General features: G+C 46.0%; 1 protein-coding gene across 6 annotated transcripts in view; it reads left to right on the plus strand.

The window, feature by feature from the left end:
- Window positions 1-23,693, plus strand: part of Susd1 (sushi domain containing 1) — a 124,495-nt gene that overhangs the window by 57,791 nt on the left and 43,011 nt on the right. For all 6 annotated transcript variants that reach the window (XR_005090833.1, XM_037202626.1, XM_037202625.1 and 3 more), the window contains exons 7-10: window positions 1,895-1,992; window positions 3,247-3,433; window positions 14,121-14,230; window positions 17,345-17,537. Coding sequence is in view for 5 of the 6 variants with exons in the window: in XM_037202626.1 (XP_037058521.1) it covers window positions 1,895-1,992; window positions 3,247-3,433; window positions 14,121-14,230; window positions 17,345-17,537 (588 nt within the window). In the remaining variant the exon portion in view is untranslated. The remainder of the gene's footprint in view (window positions 1-1,894; window positions 1,993-3,246; window positions 3,434-14,120; window positions 14,231-17,344; window positions 17,538-23,693) is intronic.

A 23,693-nucleotide genomic window follows, 5' to 3' on the forward strand; every position in this document is an offset into this window, starting at 1 on the left:
TCTGTTTTGCCTTTGAATTTGAATGAGTCTGTATGGGTGTGTGCAGCGATTGCTGGTGCCTGTAACAAATCCCCTGGAGCTGGAGTTATAGGTGGTTGTGAGCTGTCTGATGTGGATGCTGGGAACCAAACTTGGGCTTCTGAAATGAAGTCTTTCACTGACTTGGAGCTCACCTACTAGGTGGGACAGGGATCCAGCAATTGCCACCTTCCTAGTGTTGGGGTTATAAGCATGTAACACCAAACCCGGTTCTGGGCCTTGCTCCAGCCTCCCTGAGTGGAACACCAGTGGCCCATCAGGCTAACCACAGTGGATGAATACACAAGCAAACAAGCCTGGGTCCTGAGGCTCAAACCCGAGTCCTTGTGCTTAAGAGGCAAGCAGCCTTCTCACTTATCTTGACACAGGACTTAACCTTGAGTTTCTCCCAACACAGAACCAGGAGTTAGTATTATTATGTAATGGGGAGTAAAACCCCAGGAAGCAGGATCCGGGACCCAGAGGGGTAATAAGGGAAGGAAAGAACCAGTGTGAGGATGCCACAGTGTCCCGGTCTCCCCTGGGTAGGAGGGACTGCCCACTGCTGGTCCAGCATTCCGAAAGGCTATGGAAACTCAGACATCTACGACAGCGCCTCCAGGGAACAAAGGGCAGTGATGATCCTCTAGCTCCTGTCCTCAGAGGGTTCACCTCCTCTCCTCTTCCAGGCTGCATGTGCTGGGGAGTATGCGTCACAGCAAGGAAGCCCCGAATCAGGAGGCGTGGGCACCGTCATGTCATCACGGCATGTGCAGGGATGGCCCGCACTAGACCCAGGAACCTCTGAGATGTCTGGGTCCCAGGAAACAGGGCCGTGGAGTATTCCCTTCCCTTTTGGATGAAGTGAGGATTCTTGTCTCCAGGGAGGCTAGTGCATGTGCCTAACTTAAGAGTGTTTGAGTGTTTTGTTTTCTCCTTTCCTCCTTTTGGATTGTATTGTAAAAGAAATGGCTTTAATTTCCTTTAATCATTCATCTCTATTGTGAAATAATTATCAACTTTGTGTCCCTTAACCTTGCCGAACTCTTTTCTTAGCCTTCATGGATTTTTTTGTTTGTCTGTTTTTTAAATTTTAATTCCTTAGGAGTGTATGCAAATAAGATCATGTCATTTGCAACTAGAAATAGCTTTGCATATCTGTAGGAAATCTGACTTTAAGAAGTGGAAAGGTGGGTTTTCCCCATACCACACTGAACACCTTTTAAGTGATTGGCTGGCTGGGTCCATTGGAAACTATCTCACTTAAGGGAACCCTTATGTTTTCCTACATTGCCAGATTCATCACATGGAACAGAAGTGAGGGTTATTTAGAACAAGCAGAACCCAGAGAAAACATGGCTTCCCACCAGATCAGATCACATGGTTTCTGCTAGAGGAGTCCCAGGGTGAATCGGGACTCTAGGGAGAACTTACTCAGTTCATCGCAAGCTTCTCCTGAGGAATCTGCCTTTGTGGTGACACATTTTCCTTTTGGGAACAGCGGTTGGTTGCTTGAGTGAATGCCCTACCACCCAGGGTAAGATAAGGGAGGCAGAAGCTGGGCTTCCAATCAGAACTCGGTTCTGGCCCTTGGACCGCCTCCCTGATGGAATACCAGTGGCATCCAGTGGCCCATCAGGCTAGTCACAGTTGGAGTTCTTCCTCACCCTTTGCCTGGCCAGGCAGTGGGCCAGGCTCATTCATGATGAACCATCTGGGATTGCTTGGATTGCTCAGTTCTGCTTCCGAATCGCAGTGTGACTAGTGTGCAGGGGAGACACCAGCTGGACAGATGCACCCCGTCCACTAGGATTTCCCCAAAGCCCTCTGATGCCGTTCATGAGCCAATTCTTCTCTTTTCTTTTTTCTATTCCAGAAGTAATGATAGAAATTCATAACGTGTCTCTTTTTAATGACACCTGTGTGGGGTGGCAAATAAGCCCAGAGGGCATAAACTCCAAGATCGTGTACGTGGTAAGTCAAGTGAGCTGCTTTACCCTGCTAATGCCGACGTGGAGACGTGAGCCAGGAGGACTTGGTCTACATAGGAGCTTGGTCCCCCACACCCTCCTGCTGCCTTCCTCCCTCCCTCCCTCCCTCCCTCCCTCCCTCCCTCCCTCCCTCCCTCCCTCCCCCTTCAGCTCTCTTTCCCTTCCTTCAGTCACAGAAAGTGAAATCACATTTATTTGCAAATGTGTAATAACAATCTATGACCATTTTAACTTACGAAACAGCATAGTTAATCACTGAGTGTAGACAGAGTCTTGCTCACATATTCAAGTCTGGGTGAACATCTTTCACTTTGTAAACTTTCCTGGGATACCTCCTTAAGCAAAGAATGTTGAAAACACACATTGACATTTCTGTTAGAGCCAACACAACCCTGAGACAAGTTTAGAAGATACTATTTTGGTTTTTCAAGACTGGGTTTCTCTGTGTAGTTTTTGGTGCCTGTCCTGGATCTCACTCTGTAGACCAGGCTGGCCTCGAACTCACAGAGATCCACCTGGCCCTGCCTCCCGAGTGCTGGGATTAAAGGTGTGCACCACCGAGGCCTGACTAGAAGATACTTTTAAACTCCTTTCATTAGAAAAGAATTATCTTCTTTAATGGGTCTTATATGCTATTATTGCACAAGTAACCATGAAAGTAAAATGATGATGTTTCCATAACTAGGAACAACCACCAAATCATACTGGTTAGTGCTGCTGTCTGCCAACTGTATGGTTTGAAAGAGAAATGGGAGATCAGTCTGATTGTTTTCCAGCTCCAGTGCCCCTTTAAGAAAGTGGATGGGATTTTTAAGATATGTGCATATTTTATGTCTAATGTACACGCCATCCAACAGAGTGTGATTGTGGGACTTGCATTTATGTTTGGCGTCCTCATGTGGCTTATTTCTAAGGACTTGTACTTTTCTCCCTCAGCAAGGCTGGAAGTATGCTGATTAGGTACCGGGACCTCCTTTTATTGTTGGTCATTTGTGGTCAGGAGAGCACTCCCAAATAGAGTTCTCACTTCCATCACAGCTTAGGACCACCACAGCTTGGTCCCGGGGATGATTAGACCTTGTTCCTCAGGTCCCTCACGGCAGAGCTGGCCCTATCCTTCCTCCCTGGTTATCCAGTGTCTGAAATGGGATGGCAGAGAAACAGCGCCAAGCACCATGCCGTCTCGGTCATTCTGTCTGGAGTCATGGTGAATTCTCTTGTCTTTCCTCTTCTAAAGATACACATCGAAAGACAGCAGCCAAATGCTGTGGAATCCGTTCATGAGGAGACAGTCAATGTGACCACAGACAGCAGGACCTCAGAAGTGTGCCTCCATCTCCAACAAGGTGCCAATTACACCATGAGCATTTCGGCAGCTCCTCCCCGGCACTCTGTGCCCACCATCTTTGGTTTCCAGATGGCTGGTAGGTGGAAGGGAAGTGGCGTTTCCTCCTGGAGAATTCTGAGGGCAGGCTGTGGGAAACCAGCAGGGCAGGGGGTTTCTGCTGGAATGAGTGGAGGGATGAGGGTGCTCCGTGGTAGAACCAGAGCAGCAGGAGGATAGAGTCTTATTCTGTTGTCATCCAGATGAGTGGCACTGGCGACCATCTCTCCACTGAGCCCTGGGGGAGAAGTAGGTGGTGACAGGAAGGACATTAGATGATGATGCCAGGGATTTGCATGTATACAGGGAATAGAGCGGCTCACAGCTTATGTTTGTTAGGAAGTCCACAGGCCTTCTTTCCCTTTGCTTAAGAAAGAGGAGGAACAGAGGCTGACGGTCACCTCATTTACTATGAGCTGCTCTGGCTGGGGACTCAGGTCAAGAGTGATTAAGTGGGCTGGGCGATGGTGGCGCACGCCTTTAATCCCAGCACTCGGGAGGCAGATTTCTGTGAGTTCGAGGCCAGCCTGGTCTACAGAGCAAGATCCAGGACAGGCACCAAAACTACACAGAGAAACCCTGTCTTAAAAAACCAAAAACAAACAAACAAACAAATAAAAGAGTGGTTACGTGGGAGCCGGAGGCAGCCCTAGCATGCAGAAAGGTCCATGTTGGTAAATGGGGGCGTGGCCCCAAAGGAGCTTTAAGAAGGTGGGATGGGAGCCAGAGGTGGTGGGCGCACCTTTAATCCTAGCACTCTGTAGCAGAAGTAAGTGGGTTTCTGTGAGTTTGAGGCCAGCATAGTCTACATAGTGAGTTCTAGGCCAGCCAGGGCTGCATAGTGAAACCCTAGCACACAGAAACTGAATTTGGATCCCCAGCACCCATGTTAAAAGCCCTGAGTAGTTATGCATCTAAAATCTCAGTACCGGGAGACAGGACCGCTGGGGCCTGCTGACCAGCCAGTCTAGCCAAATCAGTAAGCTCCAGGTTTAGTGAGAAACTGTCTCAAAACATGAATGATTTAGGACACCCAGTGTTGCCCTCTGGTTCACACGAATCACACACATGTGCATTCCCCTGCCCCCAACACACACAAGTACAAACACGTGCAAATTCAAGCATGTATGCAAAAAGTAGGAATAAACCAGTGCATGTCACTGTCACGGGATTTAAGACTATGACACAATTAGAGGAAGTTGTGTGGGCCTCTGAACACGGATGTTCTGGCCTGCGCAGCCAGCTCTTTGCCAAGTAAGCCATCTCCACAGCGCATATCAGTTCTTTCTTCCAGAGAGACTTGAGGCCAGAGAGGCGGCTCAGCAGATGAGAGTCCTTACTGTGTTGCAGGGGGTTGGTGGCCAGCACCCACAGGGCAGCTCACAACGATCTGTAACTCCAGTTCCAGGAGAGCCGATGTCCTCTTCGGGTCTCTGTGGTCACTCGTATACATGTGTGCATGCACACATATGCACAAAAACCCCACAAATACTTAATGAAGAGAATTTGTGTTTAACAATACCTTGGAGATAAATTTGGGGCAGCAGTTGGTGACATTTATTATTTTAGACAAGTTAATTTGTAACTAGTTGTCTGGTGTCCCATTAAGAAAACCTACCCCAGCTATTGCTGTCGCCATATACTGGGAGATGACAACCTAAGATCGGGGAGAAATGATGAGACAGTTTGGCCAACTATGAGGTTAGGCCTCTTCGGACTTTTTTTTTTTTTTAAAACATAATATTTTAATTGATTATTTGGAAATTTCACATAGTGCACTGGATCACATTCACTTAGCCAGTCTTCCCAGGTCTGCCCCCAATTCTTGTGATCTCCCCCAAAGCAGAAGAAGAGGAAGAGAGGAAGGAGGAGGAGGAGGAAGAGGAGGAGGAGGAGGAGGAGGAGGAGGAGAGGAGGAGAAGGAGGAGAAGGTGGCTGTCCGATTTGTGTTGCCCATATACTCACTGGACCATGGTAGTTCCTTTAAGGAACAGTGGCCAGTCCTTTCAGAAAAACCGAGTCCTTCCCCACCCCCACCCCACCAGAAGCCATCAGCTGTGAAGAGCTACACTCCAGCTTCCTTATCTCAATTTTAAAGAGTTCTCTTCAATGGCTTCGTGTCTAGACTGTTTCTTTGATGTTAATTTGGGGGTGGGGATGGGGGAGAGAGATTGTCCCGGAAGCCTTCTGTCTCTCATTCTCAGCTGTGAGTCTGCCGTCATCCAGACTACTGCAAAAAAAAAAGCTTCCTTGCCCTTTACGGTCAGGGCCAGCAAGGGTCATGGGCTTCCACAGTACAGACCACAGACATCAGCGTGGCTTCAGGTGGTAGCACAGACTGCGGACAACCCCCTGGCCTTCAGTAGTAACGTGGACCACAGACCACAGGCATCGGCATGGTCCTGGCCGCTGCAGCTCTTCAGACTTTCTAATGAATAAAAATTATTTTATTTCAGGTATATAACGTGAAGAAAAGATAAGAAATCAATACGTAACTAGAGAAACTGTAGTGAATGAACTCCTGTGGGCTTTCAGGGATGACAGTCCTTGAAGAGGTCATGGGAGGACTTCAGACGCATCTGTCTCTAAGTCAGAATGATGGCCGTTCTCACCAATACCTGAGGACCCCTCAAATGGCTCTGCCCCTAGAACAAAAAGTGTGATCTTAAATGTGTGTGTGCGTGGGTGTGTTAGAGTACCCACCTACTTGTATGTGTGTGCGGAAGCCCAGGGTTGACCTTGGATCTCTTCCTCTGTTGTCCTCCGTCTTTTCTGGTGTTTTTGAAGCAGGGTCTCCGGCTGTTCTGAAGCTCACCACATAGACAGCAGGGGTGGTCTTAAACTCACTGAGACCCTCCTCCTCGCGTTAAAGGTGTGAACTGTCATGCCCTGCTCTGCAAGAGCAGCCAGGGTGCTTAACCACCAGCCCAGGCTCTCTGTTTAGTCTCTTTCCAGAGAATGGACTCTGGTTTCTAAACTCTGTTTCCCATTTCTACCTTGTTCAATCCATTCTAGGTTTTATTATTTCCTCTCCAGGCTTCTCTTTATGTTGGCTTCATTGATACGTTTATAAATTTTTGGGATTTTGTTTCTTTGTTTTTGAGACGTGGTCTCATGTAGCCCAGGTTATCCTCAAAATTACTATGTAGCTGAGGCTAGCCTTGAGCTCTTGATCCTCCTGCCTCTACTTCACTGGTGCTGGGATTATAGATATGCCATCATACCCAGAACATTTTTAAATTTTGGAATGGAATACCAAACTCAGCATGTACTCACATTTTGCTATTTAGTAATGAAAGTCCCAAAGGTATCCCTCTCCCGTGCAGATTTAAGTTTTGACAGGATCCCAGAGACACTGTCATTTATTCTCTTGTCTTGGCTTCCAAGGTGTGACTTAATTGCTGTGCCAATTTCCCTTTGGCTTAAATAATTATTTTAAAGTGTGTTAATATATGTTCTCTTTGCTCGTACTTCCATTAATGGTACAATTGCTGTGCTGATTTCCCCTTTTAAGAATTAATTATAGTTGTATCACATCACACAATTAGTGTGACAGATATGCACACATATCTACATGTCTTAGGGTTTTATTGCTGTGAAGAGACAGCATGACCACTGCAACTCTTATAAGGGAAGATATTTGATTGGGGCTGGCTTACAATTCAGAGGTTTAGTTCATTGTCATCATGGTGGGAAGCGCGGTGACATGCAGGTAGACATGGTGCAGGAGAGGTAGCTGAGAGCTCTACATCTGGATCCAACAGGCAGCAGGAAAAGAGGGTGAGCACTGGGCCTGGCTTGAGCTTCTGAAACCTCAAAACCCTCCCGCAGTGACACACTTCTCCCAACAAAGCCACACCTCCAATAATGCCACTCCCTATGAGTCTATGGGGGGCCATTGTCATTCAAGCTACCACAATACATACACGCATATTTAAATTAGTATATGAAATTAACCTGTTTCCTTATGGCATTTTCATACTGTTTATTTTTGTTGGTCACCTCCTGTATCTCTCACTAAACTCCTTGCCCCGCCTCCAGCCTTTTATTATTATTATTATTATTATTATAAGATTTATTTTGTTTCTGTTTCCTGTGTTGGATCCTCTGAAGCTGGAGTTACAGATGGTTGTGAACCATTTGAGGTGGGTGCTGGGAACTGAACTCAGGTCCTCTGTAAGAGCGGCCGGGCTCTTAACCGCTGAGCTGTCTCTTCGGCTCCCTAGCCTTTTCTTTTTAATAATTGCACTTCAATGTTAATTTCCAGTCTTATTCCATTTTAACATGCTTTGAGGATTTAATGGGCACCTGTGTGGACCTTACTGATTGGTTGGGCTGTTTTCACCGTGGTGGATGCTGGGAAAGAGTGTAGCGTGTTGGCATGTAAGTGGAGTAAGATCTGTCTCAAGTCTTCGTTGTTAGATCAGTGGTTGTTTCTCATTTTTTCTCCACTTCTCTTGTAGATGCTAATTGGTGTCTCTTGTATGATTTGATGCTGCAGTTCTCGATGGTCCTGGCGTGTGGATAGAGTCTCTCACTAGCAGCAAATGGCTCCCTCTATCTGGTTAATGTCCTTTGGCTTACATTACACTTGGATGCGGTACTGACTTGCTCAATTTCTTTGTGCTTTTGCTTTTGCATGGCATGCCGTTAACTATCCAGAATAGTTAACGGCATGCCATGTCTGTTATGAGGCTGACATGTCTGGATGAGGCTGCCTTGGTCAGAACACACAGGACATTTCTGGGGGAAAGGCTGATATTGAAGCAGATAAACGAACAGGCTTCCGTTAATGCTTCCTGGGTTAGGATTTCCCTTCTAACATTTTATTTTCTCTTTTCATGCTATTTTCCTAGGTCTTTTGTCTCTTTTCGTTCTATCATCTCCACAGGGTTCTTTTGGCAGTGAGTCAGACAGTGCATATTTTGTTTTTCTCCTCCAGTTGACTGCATTTGTAAAAGAACTGATTTGGGTGTGTGTTTCTCTGATTACCAGTGTTAGCGCTCACACAGCGCTACCGTCTCTCTGAATAAGCAAGGAAGGCAGTTGTACACTCGCTGCTTCTTCTTCTGCCCAGACTTTCCTATGCTGTCGGTTTGGTCTGGCGTTTGGTTTTGTTTCATACGGCTCACAGCAATGTTTGCAGCAGCCATTTAACCCTAGGCCCGTGTTTTAATGGGTGCAGTGTTTACTGCGAATCTCATGAAGTCCCTTTCTCCGTTTCCTCCTCCACTTCTGCTCACCTGTCTAAAGGACGATTTCTGTCTTGTTTTCACTGTGGAAATGGGATCCTTTCTGGGTCTATGATTATCTGAGAACGTCTTTTGTTGCCTTCACGTATGAACGAAAGTTCGAGTGGAGATAAATTTTTGAGTTATAAACTTGTTTTAAGAATTCTGTGAACAGATCACATTGGCTTTGGAATTTAAAGCCTTAGTGGAGGGTTTGGGAGAAGGTGTGACTTTCTGTCTCTTTTTGAGGGGGGAGGAGTTGCTGAAAAGTCAACCTTGGGTCTCACACATGCTAACACAGACTCTAGCATCCAGCTATACCTCAAGCTCCCCCTGCCTCCCTGTTTTTAATCCTATGAGGCAATCTGATTTTCACTGTGGCTATCAGAACTGCTTCCTTTAGCAGTAAGTTAAGCCAGTAGTCACGTGTTCTCGCTCATGGTGAGGGCCCCCTGACAGCCTGGTTACAGGCACTGAGTTCAACGGTGAGGACAGGAAGCTTCTGTCTGGGGAGTGTGGGTGCTGGGCACTGGCTCAGTCTTTCTAGTGCCCTGGGGGACTTTGATCTGTCCACACATTAGGAACGATTTCCTTCACCAAATCTCCATCTCAGATTGTTGCTTTTTCCCAACTCCATTTTATTTTCCCAAATATACCAATGTGGAACCCTCTGCTTTCTCCTTCTAATGTTCACGTCCTTTTCTCTCTGCCTTGTGCAGTGTGAACCATGCCGTGTGTGTGTGTGTGTGTGTGTGTGTGTGTGTGTGTGTGTGTGTATAATGCACTGTAAGTTCTGTTGTGCACTTTCATTTCCTCTTTGAGGAGTGTGTGGGGAATCTCAGCTAGTTCTCTTTTATATTTCTACCTCTCAACGTTTCCTTTCAAGTACATTCTTCTTTCATTACAGTCATTTCGGATGTTTTTAAGAAGTTATTATTGAAAGTACAGAATGGGTAGGTGCTGCTTAATCTCACTATCAACAACAAAGCAACAGCAACAAAACTCCTGACCTCGTATGCATGCCTTCCTCTCTTTTCTTAGTGTGATAGAATCGTCATCTCATAGGCTTCTAGATCACTTATGCTGGGATGAATAAGCGCTGTCTAGCCTGATGCTTCCTCATGGGATGGACGTCATTCCCTTTGACCTTACCCTTCACTGGAAAATATCAGTGTGCTTCTCTCAGACCTCCCAGTGAAGGTTGGGTGAGCGCCTCCTTTGAGGGGCAGCGGGGGTGGGGTGGGGTGGGGGGCAGGAGCTCAGCCCCCTCAGTTTAATTGCTGAGCTGGTTATTCCGTTAACTTGTGAAGCGGTTAGTCTTGGGCCAGCTTTGCACTGTATTGGTGGTCATGTCAGAGGAGATGCAGCCAACCATGGAGCTTATGGAGTTCAGTTCACCAAGCAACAAAGCTACAGTGAATAAACCCTGCAGAGACAAAGCCCGGGGTGGGGAGTGGGGGGATTGTCTCTAGAATGCCCCTTGTTTCTGCTGGACTTCCTCCTGCTTCCTGCTGCTGGGTTCCTGCTGTATTTGGCATGGTGTGGTTACTACAGGAAAGGATTCCACTGTATCTAATATAGCATGATTGTTTCATGGGAAAATCCCACTCCTCACTGGGCAATTTACTTGCAGATCGTAATGAAGATGATTTTTATAAGAGCAATGATGATTAGTTAGATCTGTGATTTAATTGGACTTTCTGAGTTAGATCCAGGTGGCTGGGTCAGTGAGTAAGGATGATGAGGGCAATGGTTCCGATTGTTCTGTCAACTGCTCCAATAAGAGATACAAAAAAGACAAAACAAGAGGCTAGAAAGTACCTTCCCCGTTGCTAGACGTGAGATTTGCAGAGGCCAGGGAATAAGAACCAGGAAGTTTCATGCATTATAGACCCATGAATTCTGCCTGTTGGAAAAACAGGCTGATGATCAAAAAAAGCAATTATGTCCCTGCACCCAAGGTTCAGCCTGAGTTCCAGTTCACAGGTTTCGGTATGTACCTTAAAAAAAAAACTAACAACAACAAAGTTGTGAAAGGAAATTAAATGACCTTATTGTGTGTCAAGAAAAATAGATGTTTAGCTGACCATTTGAGTCAAGTTTTGTAGGAATCTGCTACACTACAAAAGGAGCTGGCTGAAATATACTTCGTTTGCTTACAACTTTGTTAATCAGTAATAAAAGAGCCATTGCTTTGGGGGTGAAGATGCTATGGTGGGAAAATTAATACAAAAGAAAATGTTTCACTGACTGTGGGTTTCTAAGAAGAACAACTACCTTGTGCTCATAATGTGATTTCTTCCTGCCTAAAGATTCTCATTTGTGAGCTGGGCGGTGGTGGTGCACGCCTTTAATCCCAGCACCCGGGAGGCAGAGCCAGGCGGATCTCTGTGAGTTCGAGGCCAGCCTGGTCTATAGAGCGAGATCCAAGCTACACAGAGAAACCCTGTCTCGAAAAACAAACAAACAAACAAAAAAGATTCTCATTTGTTTTTGGAAAATATGTCACTTGTGGCTGTCTTTCATAGAAATCTCTGTATTAGGAAGTATAAAGGGGAAAGTGAAAACCAAGTGAAGTAGAGGAGAACAACAGAGGAGAAGAGGAGGAGGAGGAAGAGGAGGAGGAGGAAAACAGGTTAGAACAGAACAGAGAAAGAACAGTAGGAGCAGGAGAAAGAGGAAAAATGAAATGAAGACTTAAGCTTTGCCGCCTCAGATAACATCAGCACGTGTGTCTGTGCATCTGTCCAGTAGTTCGCCGACTCCGTGCCTCCTCTCCGGTTTCTCGGACCCACTGAGCCCTGTTTCTCTGGGCAGCCCTGGCTGGCTTCAGGATGCAGCGGCAGCCTACTGAAGCTGCAGAGTCAGGCTGTCCTGTCAGCCCAGGGTTTTGTCACGTGGAGCTCTCTGGCCCTGGGGTCTCCACTTAGATGCTCTTCCTCGTTGCTGATCTCCAGTGTGCTGAAGAGTGACCATTGGCATTAGCAATGGTAGTGAATACACTTTTTGCCCTCTCAGAATTGCCAGGTTAGTCTACAGTCAGATGACCCAGAATGTGCCTGATCTCATCTATCTCAGAAACTAAGCAGGACCAGGACCGGTTAGTCTTTCTTGGGAGAACTGCCGGGTGAACTTTAAGACACGCCATAGATGTCCAAGCACCATTTAGAGTGTCTGTGTGGTTCTGATGTGCAGTTAGATTTGGGGACGATGGACTGTGGCTCCACAAGGACGTTCATCATTGACTTGTCCTGTAGCCCACCTAGATTCTTCTGAGGTCTAGAGGTCTCTAGTCCTTCCTTTGAAATTTGGAGACCATGCGCATTTGCTTGGAAGGCAGATTGAAGAGTTGCCCTGAGCCTCCCTATAGCCTGGTCTCTTCACACTGCGTTAAGCCTAGATGTCTTTGTGTGTCTGCCTTGCATATGGCAACCAACCTTTCCTTCCGACCCAGATGCAAATTTTGACCCATTTTTAGTTATTCTCAGTCACTTCTGTCAGGAGCGGGGGTGGGAAGTAGAAGCCAGACGCCTTTGTTCCCGGCACCGTCTCCCTCTGAATTCCGACTGTAATGGCTACGTGGGAACTTGTAGAGAGCACCTCTGCGTGTCTTGTATGTGTGTACAGTCACAGACATTATGTGCTGTCTCTTCTGTACATTCCATACACATATACATTGGACGGTGCTCAGAATCCTGTGGCTGTTTTTCCCCCCTCTGATATCCTTGTGAAAACGTTAAACACTGAGAAGGTAAAGAAGCTTGACAGGTCTTCAAACTCCTAGAAGCGTATTTTCACATTTTCCAGTTACAGTCAGGAATATTGTCTCCCAGCTAATTGCCTTGTGCTGCATATGTTAGCAATGTTGAAAATGCTTTGGGCCATCCTGCTTTTGAGTGGAATAATTTGCCATTCTCGTGACTACTTCTTAGGTGACGCAGACTCCCATGGGAGAGAGTCTCCCTGATAGATGTTTAAGCTTTTGTTTGGGAGCCGTGGATGCAGCTCAGGAGAGAGTGCATGGTGTGCACATATGAGCTGCAGCTTTGACCCCCAGCACTATAGAAAGAAAAACCAACAAAGAAACAAACTACCTTTTTTCACTGGTGGAGAATGTAAAGGCTTATTTGTTAGGAAATTTGCTTTTCCTTAGAAATTCCTCCTAGACTGGAAGTGGGTTCTTCAATTCATCCTATGGAGTCTTTTCTTTTGACTGCATTAAGAAAATAAAGGATTGCAGGAATGTTCTGTCTGCAGGAGGTGGGGAATGACTTTTTCTATATAATGGTTAGGGCAAGGCTGCCTCCTGATTGTTAATTGTCTTAGTTGAGAACAGCCACGGAGCTGGGGCAGCGTGTCTGCTGTGAGAGCGCGTATCTTCTGCCACATAGTCTACTTCTGGTCATTTTCTGTTGGAAAGCACCAGCCCTGAGACTCTCACCCATAGCTTCTACTCACCATTTCCCTCATTCTCAGAACATCTGTCCACAGATACTTCAGGACATTTTAACATGGTTCATCTAAGTACAATACTCTACAAAGTCATAGCTGATATTCCGGAATATTTCAGCATTTCACTTAATTCTCCCAACTGCCCATGGTGTGAGAAAGCAAGTTGGATAACGTGATTTCACAATGAGAAAATTAAGATTCATAAGAAACTCTTCTGAATCTCACTGAGTTCATATAACTCAGGAGAGGGTACATTTCTGGATGTAGTGATACGCGCCCATAATTCCAGTTCTTGGGGGGCTGAGGAAGAGGGATTAGGAGTAAGGGGCCAGACTGGCCTACATAGTATGTCCAAGGAAGCCAGGGTTACAAAGTGAGACCGTTGCTCAAAAGACAAAGCAAGGGGGCTGGAGAGATGGCTCAGTGAATAAGAGCGTTTGTTGTTCTTGTTCCAGAAGATCTAATGCCCTCTTCTGGCCTCCAAGGGCATCAGGAAGGCATGTGGTACATAGGCATACATGTAGGTAAAACACTCATAAAATGAAAATAAATAAATCTTAAAAAGAAAACCAACCCCCAAACAAATGAAAAACCAGAAAAGAGACAAGGGCTGAGGAAATGGTTCAGTTGTTAAATCCTTTATTGTGTAAGCGTGAGGACCTGAGTTTGATCCCTAGAACCCACGAAACACACCCACGAGACGTGGAAAACACCTGTAATTATTCCTAGCACTGGGAAGACAGGAGGATCCTGGGCACTGCCCGGATAGTCTAGCAGAATCAGGGAGGCTCCAGATTCAGTGAGAGACTCTGTCTCGAAGGATAAGGTGGAGAGCAATTGAAAACACTCACAAACATTCAAACAAACCGTGGAACTAGCGCTTGAGTCTAAGTCTGTAATACCAAATGTCAATGTCAATGTAAATGCTGTGCTCTTCATATTAAACAACTACTAGCCCTTGAAAGTGTCCCAGCTGCACTTACATTCAGCCATGATTTGTCTCCTTGGTGATTTGACCTTTTTATATGCTCTCTTGTCTTCTAGAAGTTGATCTCTTAGAAGATGACGGAATTCTCAATATTTCAGTATTTAATGAAACTTGTTTGAAGTTGAACAGCCATTCTAGGAAAGATGGATCAGAACAAATGTACCAAGTAAGATGAACCTTTTTCTTATCTGTTTTTTTCATTCAAAAAAAAATCGAGTGATTCATTCCCACACTGGGTATGCATTATTCTTTTCCTGAGCATCTCTCTTGCTCTTAACTCCTGAGCTTAAAATATTTATTAAACACATCTTTTCCCTGAACTGTGACTCTTCTTTGAAGAGCCCACTCCATGCTTTTGGGTGTGTCCTTGCATCAAGTCTATATTAAAATATCTTTAGTAAAACCACAACTCGGCTTACAAAAAATGTGGGCTATCTCCAGTGGATGGTCCAGAATATTTAAAGACACTGTTTGTGATGGCCGTTTCTAGAGATGAGTGCATGTGAGATGGCCATGAGGAGAAACTAAGTTTAAAGAAGGTACTGTGTACTTGGTGATTTTCTACCATTTTCCTGCCTGTGCTTTCACACTTATGTTTTTTTTTTTTTTTGGTTTTTCGAGACAGGGTTTCTCTGCATAGCTTTGCGCCTTTCCTGGAGCTCACTTGGTAGCCCAGGCTGGCCTCGAACTCACAGAGATCCACCTGGCTCTGCCTCCCGAGTGCTGGGATTAAAGGCGTGCACCACTACTGCCTGGCTCACACTTATGTTTTAATGCGTTTAATATTTATATCCTGCTTTGCCTTCAGATCCACACATTGGGCATAGATTTTTGAGAAGGTCATTGGGTGGCTGCTGGCTGCTGGCTTTCATTTCACTCCAGTTTTCTTCTACAGCCAAGCAAGTCATAAGCAAATTTAGGAAGGGATCTGGATTTGCTTTGTTGTCGTGTTTAGTGCCTAGCAACTCTGGCAGCATGCAATAAAGTTATTAATTATTCATTCCATAGATATTTAGCAAGAGGATATCATATATTGTGACCTGGAAGTTTTAATTCAAACAAGTAGGAATGTACAAATAAACAGGCAACTGTAATATGGTACGATGAGTCATTGATAAAAATGCAATAAATAACGGAATGGGACATGTGTGGTGTGTGTGTGTGTGTGTGTGTGTGTGTGTGTGTGTGTGGTGTTTGCACATGCGTGTTCCCAGGTATAATTTTTAAAAAATATTTATGTTTTATTTTAATGTGTATGTTTTATCTACATGTATGTGTATGTACCATGTATGTGCCTTATGCCCATGGAGGCCAGAAATGGAGTGTTGGATCCCCTGGAACTAGAGTTCTGCATGGTTGTGAGCCATCCTATGGGTGCTGGGAATTGAACCCAGGTCCTCTAGAAGAACTGGTGTTCCACTTCTCCCTGCCAGGGTGTAAATTTTTAAGAAGAGAAACCGTGTTGTGTCATAGAAAATGAGTAGGAACTAGCTGGAGCAAGGGTGAGGAAGGAGTTGTGGGTATGTGGCTGGCACAGCGGCTAACACGAAAAGCCAGGAGGGGGTAGGTGGGAAGAGGGGAGGTGGAGAGCCCAGGGGTGGCTGGTAAAGCCTTGCTTTGAACTTAAATGCTTGGCGGGAGCCACTGGAGGATTTTAAGCATGTAAGTGAGTATTTAAGTTTCCATGTGGGAAAGAGCCCTGGGGCTAGAGAAGCGTTCAAGGACCCAAATAGTTTATTCTATGGTTAAAATGGTTTTTCAAATTACTACTGAAAGGAGTTTTATTTCAGCTAGCCAGAGACTTGGCTAAGAAAACAAGTGATTCTTGGGACTGGGAAGATGCCTCAGTTCATAAAGTGCTTGCCACCCCAAGCATGAGGAACTAAGTTTGGACCCCGTCACTACCTAAAGAGCAGGGTACAGGTGTGTGCAGAGTCAAGAGGACCCTTTTGGCTGCTGGCCAGCCAGGCTAGCTAAATCTGTGGGCTCAAGGTTCAGTGAGAGACTGTTTAAAAAAATAAAGTACAGTGCAATAATGGAAGATATCCAGCCTTGGGCATTCACGTGCAAGCATGCATGCACACACACACACACACACACACACACACACACACACACACACTCCCTGCCCTAAAATGATTGAAGAATAAAATTGAAAAAGAAACTAAACTTTTAATGTGTCAGTGATTAATTATGTAACACATGAAATATAGATAAATACACTGGGGGAAAATGAACATTTCAAAAGCTGTCTGCATAAGAGAATATAACGTTGTTCATATCATATATGAATGTACTACCTGTATTCGAGAGTGGTCCAGAAGAACAGGGCATCATGAGATCTTGTGATCCTCTGTTGGCGATGCTGTCTAGACCCTGGAGCATGGCTGTGGATGGCTGGAACGGAGTGGAGAACATTGGTAACATTGCGCTCAAGGAACTCTGGGGCCGAGTTTTGATGGTTTATCCCTAAGGATACCAAGAGAAGGATCCAAGAGAAGGAGGACATAGCTGAAGATGAATCTTTTGAGCTAGTTATTAAGGTCTTGGATAACCTGAGGAAGGCTCAGTGATTGACGTAATGAGGAGGGACGGAGATTGGTGGAGCCGAGGACGTGATCTCCAACTGAACCACTAAACTCACAGTATCCACCAGATAAAGTGCACTGGTTGCTAATGTTTGATCCGATTATTCTGGAATCGTCACAGAAGTGTTCCCCTTGTGACTCAATGTTGCTTGAGTGGGATGATTCAGACAACAGTGTGTGAGATGCCTCCACAGTCCTCAGCTCTTACCAAGCTCTGACGGGAAGGAAGGAGCAAGGGAGATGGCATTGTTGCTTTAAAAGCAGAGCCTGGGGTGGTTCTTTCTCATAATGCTTGTACCCGCACAGTGGGGCTTGTCCGTGGGTTTCTCAGGATGGGAAGGAATGGATAGAATTTTGCCCAGCAGCTTCATCACAGTCTCTTTCACTTGAGTGGGCACCAAGGGATTGCTTTAGAAGAGCCGTCCAGCTTATTCATCTGAGATGTGTTTATTTCTAACCACCAGTGGTGATGCGGTTTGATCTTAGTCCTACACCTGGCTGAGAGGGAAACTGGGTAGGGTAGGTTCAGTGGCTTTGTAGAGGTTGTCCTCAGTTTAGCTCGCTGGTGTCTTCAAGATAATTCTAAGAAGATCAACAGAGGGAAGTTTGTCGTACCTCCACTCGGCTTATAGTCTAGAAATCTGCAAGCCAACAGGAAGCTAACGCGACACTCACTTTCCATCTTGTGACAGGTCAAAGTTCTGGGTCAGAGGTGGTATCTGGAAAACTTTTATCATGCCACTTTGTTTAACTTCACAACAAGAGACCGAGCTCCGGAAGTGTGTTTAGATCTGTACCCAGCCACTGATTACACAATAAACATCACCCTTCTGCGAACCACTGAGCTGCGCTCGGCACAAATAACCATAACAACCGCACTAACAGGTAGGCACGGATGCCTTTCTGTTTTGTACCTCAGGACAACAACTTAGATATGAGACTTGAATGGTATAATGTGGGAACATGAAGGGCGGGGTCAAGAGCCCTGTGTTCTAGTTCTAACAAACTACCAGCTTTGCTTTGTGTTCAGGATGCTCAAATCTTGCCATTCTGTCCCTTTGTGTAGTGTTTTGGCTTCTAGAGGGTCCAGGCAAGGAGATGCTGCTTCCTGTGGGGGATTCCAGGCAACCAGTGAGAATTCTGGAAGCCTCTGTCTCTCATCTCAAATTCAAAATGGCTTTGGCTCTGAGGATATTGATAGAGACAACTAGAAATATCTTCCAGGAGACAGAAATACCATTCCCACTGTGTCGGGCAGAATCAAGAAGGCTCACTCTTGGGCCATACGGGAGCACGGACACACTTAAAGAAGAGGGTGTTGTGGTCCAGTTTCAGTATGAGATAAGCCGGAGTGCACTGGAGTTCCAGGAGGCATTAGGCCCTTCACTTCCCTAGCTGGAGGCTGGGGTCTGTTTGTCTCAGGCTCTGAGGGTTAGACAGATTCCATGTGACTGGGCCCAGCATCCAAAAAGGGGAAAAGAGGTAGCCTCAAGCCCCAGATTGTTCACTGGATGAGGCTTTGTGTCCTAGGTCTACGAGATGGGCAGTTTGGAAGGGGTGCAAGTTCCAGACTATAGGAGAAGAGGACGGAATCAGTGATTTGGCCTTTTTTTTTTTTTGTCTTTTCTACAGAACGATATATTAAGAACTGCTTCGTGTTCACTAGTCTCTTGGATTTTTTTGTTATCATATTTCCAACAACCTGACTCAGAGTCGCGGTCTATTGACACACAGGCTCCTTGGAAACTCTTCCTTTGTGGACTTTCCTGGAAGTCACATAGAGGCCAGCCGTGTTAACCACACAGCTCCCAGCTAGTGCTGAGGGACACAAGGTCTCTCCCTTCCCCTTCCTCCCTCTCCTTTTTTCTTTTCCCTAGAGAACCCACCCACCCAGCACCCTGCACAAGGAGGCAAGTGTGCCCTACTGAGCCACATTGCCAGGCCCCTCCCCCATTTCTTTAATTTTTTGGGTTCAATGGTCATATTTCAGGACATCCAGGAAAGAGGCTGCCCCTTTGAAGGAAGCAGCAGGATGATGAGCCTGTCCCGATCTTCTCAGGACCTCTGTTTCTGGTTCACTTTTGCTCCTAGTGGGTAGGGGGCAGGCAGACGGTTTGGCTTTTGTACTTAGGAAACTGCAGTTCTCAAGACACGAGTGCACTCACTGTTTATCTCACGAGTGGGCAAGCTTGGGATCACAGGAGAATTATTAAAGCACAGGGTCACAGGCTCTGTCCCAGGAGTTCCAAGTCAGAAGGTACAGGTGTGCACCCAGAGTCCAGTTTCCAGCCAACTCTGCCCTGCTGATTCTGCCAGTCCACATCTTGGATGGTGTTGTTTTAGCCACATGCAACTTAGCCACTTCTGGTCAATTACAAGGTCCATGCAGGCAGAGACACAAGGAAGAAGAGAGGAAGGGAGGGGGGGGAGGGAGGGAGGGGGAGGGAGGGAGGGAGGGAGGGAGGGGAGTAACTAAAATATTCATTCCAGGAAGCTAGTGTACTAAAATTGGCCCGATCATGTATTTTTCCTTATGATCGAATACCCACTTCCTCTGTTTCTGCGTTCCTGATTTAGAGACCTCGCTGAGGCAGCTCTGATCTTTGTCTTTGTCCAGTCAGTGTATTCATTCACATTTTGTAGTGAGAAACCAAGTCTTAATCTTCCTTTCCACGTGGGATCGCACAGGATTAATAGACAAAACATCATCCTTTCTGTTCTGGGCAATTCCCAGGATGACCCTCAACACAGACTCATGATGTGATATGTTCACCTTGGGCTGAACAGCAGAGGGATGGCCGTGGGCAGATAACCTATTACCCACTTCTTGGAGGCTAGGGCTACATGAAATACCACAGGCTGCAGACATCAGCAATCTGCATCTTGTTTACTCAGTGACCTGTGACACAGGAACTCTGTGCAGTAGGAAGTGTGACCCGAGGAATGGTAGCTTCCTGTCCTGCCGGTGGGTCGTGTGTTTACTGTCCCTTGAGGGTGAACGAGTGAGGGATTGTCTTTTCCTTTGTGGGAGGAGCATGGCAGGGAAGTGGTCACCCTTAGCACACTTGAGCAACGGAGCTGCCCTTTGCGATGTTGAACATCAGGGGCTGGGATATGAATATCCGTGGTCACCCCAGGAGTCTGCATTAGGGAAGCAATTCACTGACTTCCAGGTTCCTAAAGACCAAGCCAAGTGTGTTTAAGAACATGCCTGTCCCCTCACTCTCTCCAGCAGGGATGTACATGTTTATATGTGTTTAACTATTTCTAGAATAAGCTTGACAAAAATTTAGAAACATTAAAAGAGGTTAGGAGCTGACATTCTTTCCAGGGAATGAAACTGTAGAAATGTATAATCTTTTCATTTCACTCAGAAGTGATTCATTTACCCCTCCATCTTTTTTGATTATTTGAGTGGAGAGCCTGCGGATTTTTTCTTTATCGTTAAAATGTGATGATTGTATTTGGGTAGGTTTTGAGGCCATTTTGATTCAGCTTTCTTAGGTACCTGGAGTATCATTTTGATATTTATATTCAAGTATGTTTTGTTTTTTGTAAGATTATCTTTAATTATGCTTTTAATTATTAATTCTGTCTCAATGTTTTCCTCCCTACTTCAGAGACCCTAGTTATGTATATCTTGGACCTTTTACCTGTACTTCATTTCAGCCACTTCAGTTTTGACCTTTTGTGCTTTTAAAAAAAAAATCTCATTTTAGGCCAAGCCTTTCATTTCAGCTCTTGGAGGCAGAGGCAGGCAGATCTCTATGAGTCTGAGGCCATCCTGGTCTAGAGTGAGTTCCAGGCCAGCCAGGGCTACATACTCAGACGCTGTCTTGAAAAGAAAAATCTCATTTTATCTTTAAAATGTCTCTATTACCTTTTATTAAATTTTATTCAAATCCATTCTTTCATAGACATCAAGAAATTCAGCTTTTATTCCCAGCGCCATCTTGTCCCGTTTATCATCAATTTCCTGGATTCGGTCACTTCTGTTTCATTTCCTTCCTACTTTGTCTATTTCTGTTCCGAGCTTTGATTTCCTGACTGGCGAGATCTTCTCCATAGCCGCAAATGATTATTTATTGTGTATTCTTTTTCCTCGTTTGTGGGTTTTAAACAAAGATAGCTCGTCCAGGCTGCCGGGTTTTGGTCATAAAAGCTTGTTTTTGAACAGGCTGCTCCTGCCTGTCCAGTCGATGGCTGCAGAGGCGCTGAATTCAGAGCTTAGCCAGGCGAAGAGCGCCCTCTTCAGGCCTGGGCCGAAGTGCAGCCGCCGTAAAGGGTTCTTGGGGGTTTTGCGCTTTGGTCGAGCATGAATCATCTGTTCTAGTTTAGGGTTCTTCCGGTACGTGGGATCTTGCACTGAAGTTCGTGTTTCTTCCTCCCAACCCTTCGACTCCAAGGCCACGTGCACACGCTTCTTTCTTCTTCGCCTTTTCTCTCCAGGAGCGGTGACTTCCTCAGCTGCTCCCGCTCCTTCCCAGGTCATAGCCTCCCTCCGCAGCCAGCGCTCTGGTGACTGGTCCCTCGTCCCATGATTTCACACTGCAAGTGGCATTTCTTTTGCTGTGAAGGACTCTGGCTCCTTGCCCCAGCCTGCCCCCCCCCCCCGCCCCCGGCTCTCTGCTGGTGGGAAGTGGAGAGAACCCGGCTGGGATTTCGTGCTTGTTGTTCTATTTAAGCTTGTCGTGTTCGCTCTGCTTTCCAGTTAGAATGAGGGCTGTGGTGTATGCTTGCTCTGTATGCATCTGTGTGTGTGCACGGGAGTGTGTTCACACGTGTATGCATGTGTACAGCCCAGAGGCGGGTGTGAATGTGTTTGTCACTCTCTACCTTGTTTTTTGAGACAGGGTCTCTCACTGAAACTGGAGCTCACTGTTTCAACCAGTCTTTAGTACCCACCCTCCCCACCCCCACCCCCCCCCCCCCCCCCCCCCCCCCCCCCCCCCCCCCCACCTCCCACTCCCCACCTCTGTCCTTGGAGCTACAGAGACAAGCTACAGTTCCTGGCTTTTACATGGTTCTGGGGACATGAACTCAGTGCCTCATGCCTGCTCAGCACACACACACTTTACCTACTGAGCCATGTTGCCAGCCCAACAGCATCGCTTTTTATGTTGTTTTATCTGTTCCTCCTTGTGACTGAAGAATATTTTGGAGAATATGTAGAGAGATTCAGACTGAAGGGACCGTGGTTTTCTTTGGACTTATTAGAACTCTACAATATGTTCTTAAGCACTGATTTTTTGTTGTTGTTGTTGTTTTCGAGACAGGGTTTCTCTGTGTAACTTTGCACCTTTCCTGGAACTCGCTCTGTAGCCCAGGCTGGCCTTGAACTCACAGAGATCCACCTAGCTCTGCCTCCTGAGTGCTGGGATTAAAGGTGCGTGCCACGACTGCCTGGCTAAGCACTGACTTTTATCTGTGTCTTAGTGGTTCAATTTTTTTCTACCTTGAACCCCCCTTTTTCTGTAGTCCATATATTGCCTCCTTTTACGTAAGTTTTCTTCTTTCTGGATTCCCATGATTGATTTCAGGTGGTTTGGCAGCGTTCCTCTGGAACCAGATTGTCTAAATTCAAATCTCAGCTCTGCCAGCTCTATGTATTTGAATAAGTTACTTAACCTGTTTGTGCCTTAGTTACCTTAGCTGTGACTGTGGGAGTGAGGTACTTAGGTGGTGAGTTTGTGATGAGCACTTGCATGGGTTAATTCACATGGAAAACCAGTCCGTATGTGACACACTGTGTCTGTAAAATGTTAAGCATTACTTAATTTTATCTAATGATATTTGTTATTTGCCCCATTATATTTTTGTTACACTTACATAAAAAGTGACTCCTCTCCTAAGTAAAATTAAGATCGTGTATTAATTTCTGTTGCTGTTGCCATGACAAACACTCTGACAGAAGTGATGTAAGGGAGGAAGGGTTTAATTCTGGCTCCAGGAGAAGGGGACAGTCCACCATGGTGGAGAGGTCAAGGCGGTAGAGGCTTGGAGCAGCTGGACCCATCCACCACAGTCCATCAGCAGAGGGCGGTGAACACACGTCGCTGCCAGTCTGTCCACGTTCTCCATGTTATACCATGCAGGGACCCCACCCATCGAGTGGTCCTGTCTCTAGTTGAGATGGTCTTCCCCTACCAGCTAAGCTAATCAACAGTCCCTCACAGGCATGCCCAGTAGCTCCGTCAGTCCCTCGGGCTGGTCTCTAGGCCAGTTCCTGTCAGGTTGACCATGAGCATTAGCCATCACCAGGGAGAAAGTCAGTTTTCTAGCACTTCCGTTCCACCGGGCTAATGTCAGCTGCTTGACGGCCTCCTTGTTGCTGATGGCTTCGTCTAAATGACCAAGACTGCCTGCCGCTCTCTTCCTCGCTGGGAGCACAAGGGTGACAGAATGCCACCCCTCCCTGACCCCAGAGCTCCCAGATTAATAAGGACCACTGACAAAGATCTACAATTCAGTGTATAAAGTGCTGTTTCTAAGTTTGTGGGGTTCTGCTGAGCTGAAGGAGGAATGCCTGAATTCCCAGAGTCGCTCTCCCACAGTGTGAAAGAAAGCAAAGTCCCAAAGAGCCTGCTGGACTGAGAGCCAGGTCTTCCTTTCTGTGAGACATTCTTGCAGGTCTGGTTTTTCAGCTCCATTATTCTAGAGTAGATTGGCCCAGTGGGTGGGGAAAGGGAGGATGGAGGGATGGCCAGGGATGGGAGGTTTGTAGAGCAAGAGGCATGTGCACAGTGTTTCCAGTAGCAGACGGTGAAGGAGCATCTGGCTTCTTTATTTCTTAATTTTTTTTTGTCCTTGCGGTATTCTTATAGGCATACTTTCTTACCAGTTCATGTTAAAGTGTGCTAATGTATTAACTTGCATATTATTGAAGGATATTGAATTTTCTCCTTTCAGGAAACACTTCTGTTAATATGCAAGTGTGTAGTATGTCTTACTGATTTTAAGATCTTTATTTTCACATTTTGACATCTATGAATTTTTAGAGTTGCCTACAGTCAGGTGTCTATCTGCTGTGAACTTGTCTTT

The sequence above is a fragment of the Peromyscus leucopus genome, chromosome 2 (genome assembly GCF_004664715.2).
Source record: "Peromyscus leucopus breed LL Stock chromosome 2, UCI_PerLeu_2.1, whole genome shotgun sequence".
NCBI classification, from domain to species: Eukaryota; Metazoa; Chordata; class Mammalia; order Rodentia; family Cricetidae; genus Peromyscus; species Peromyscus leucopus.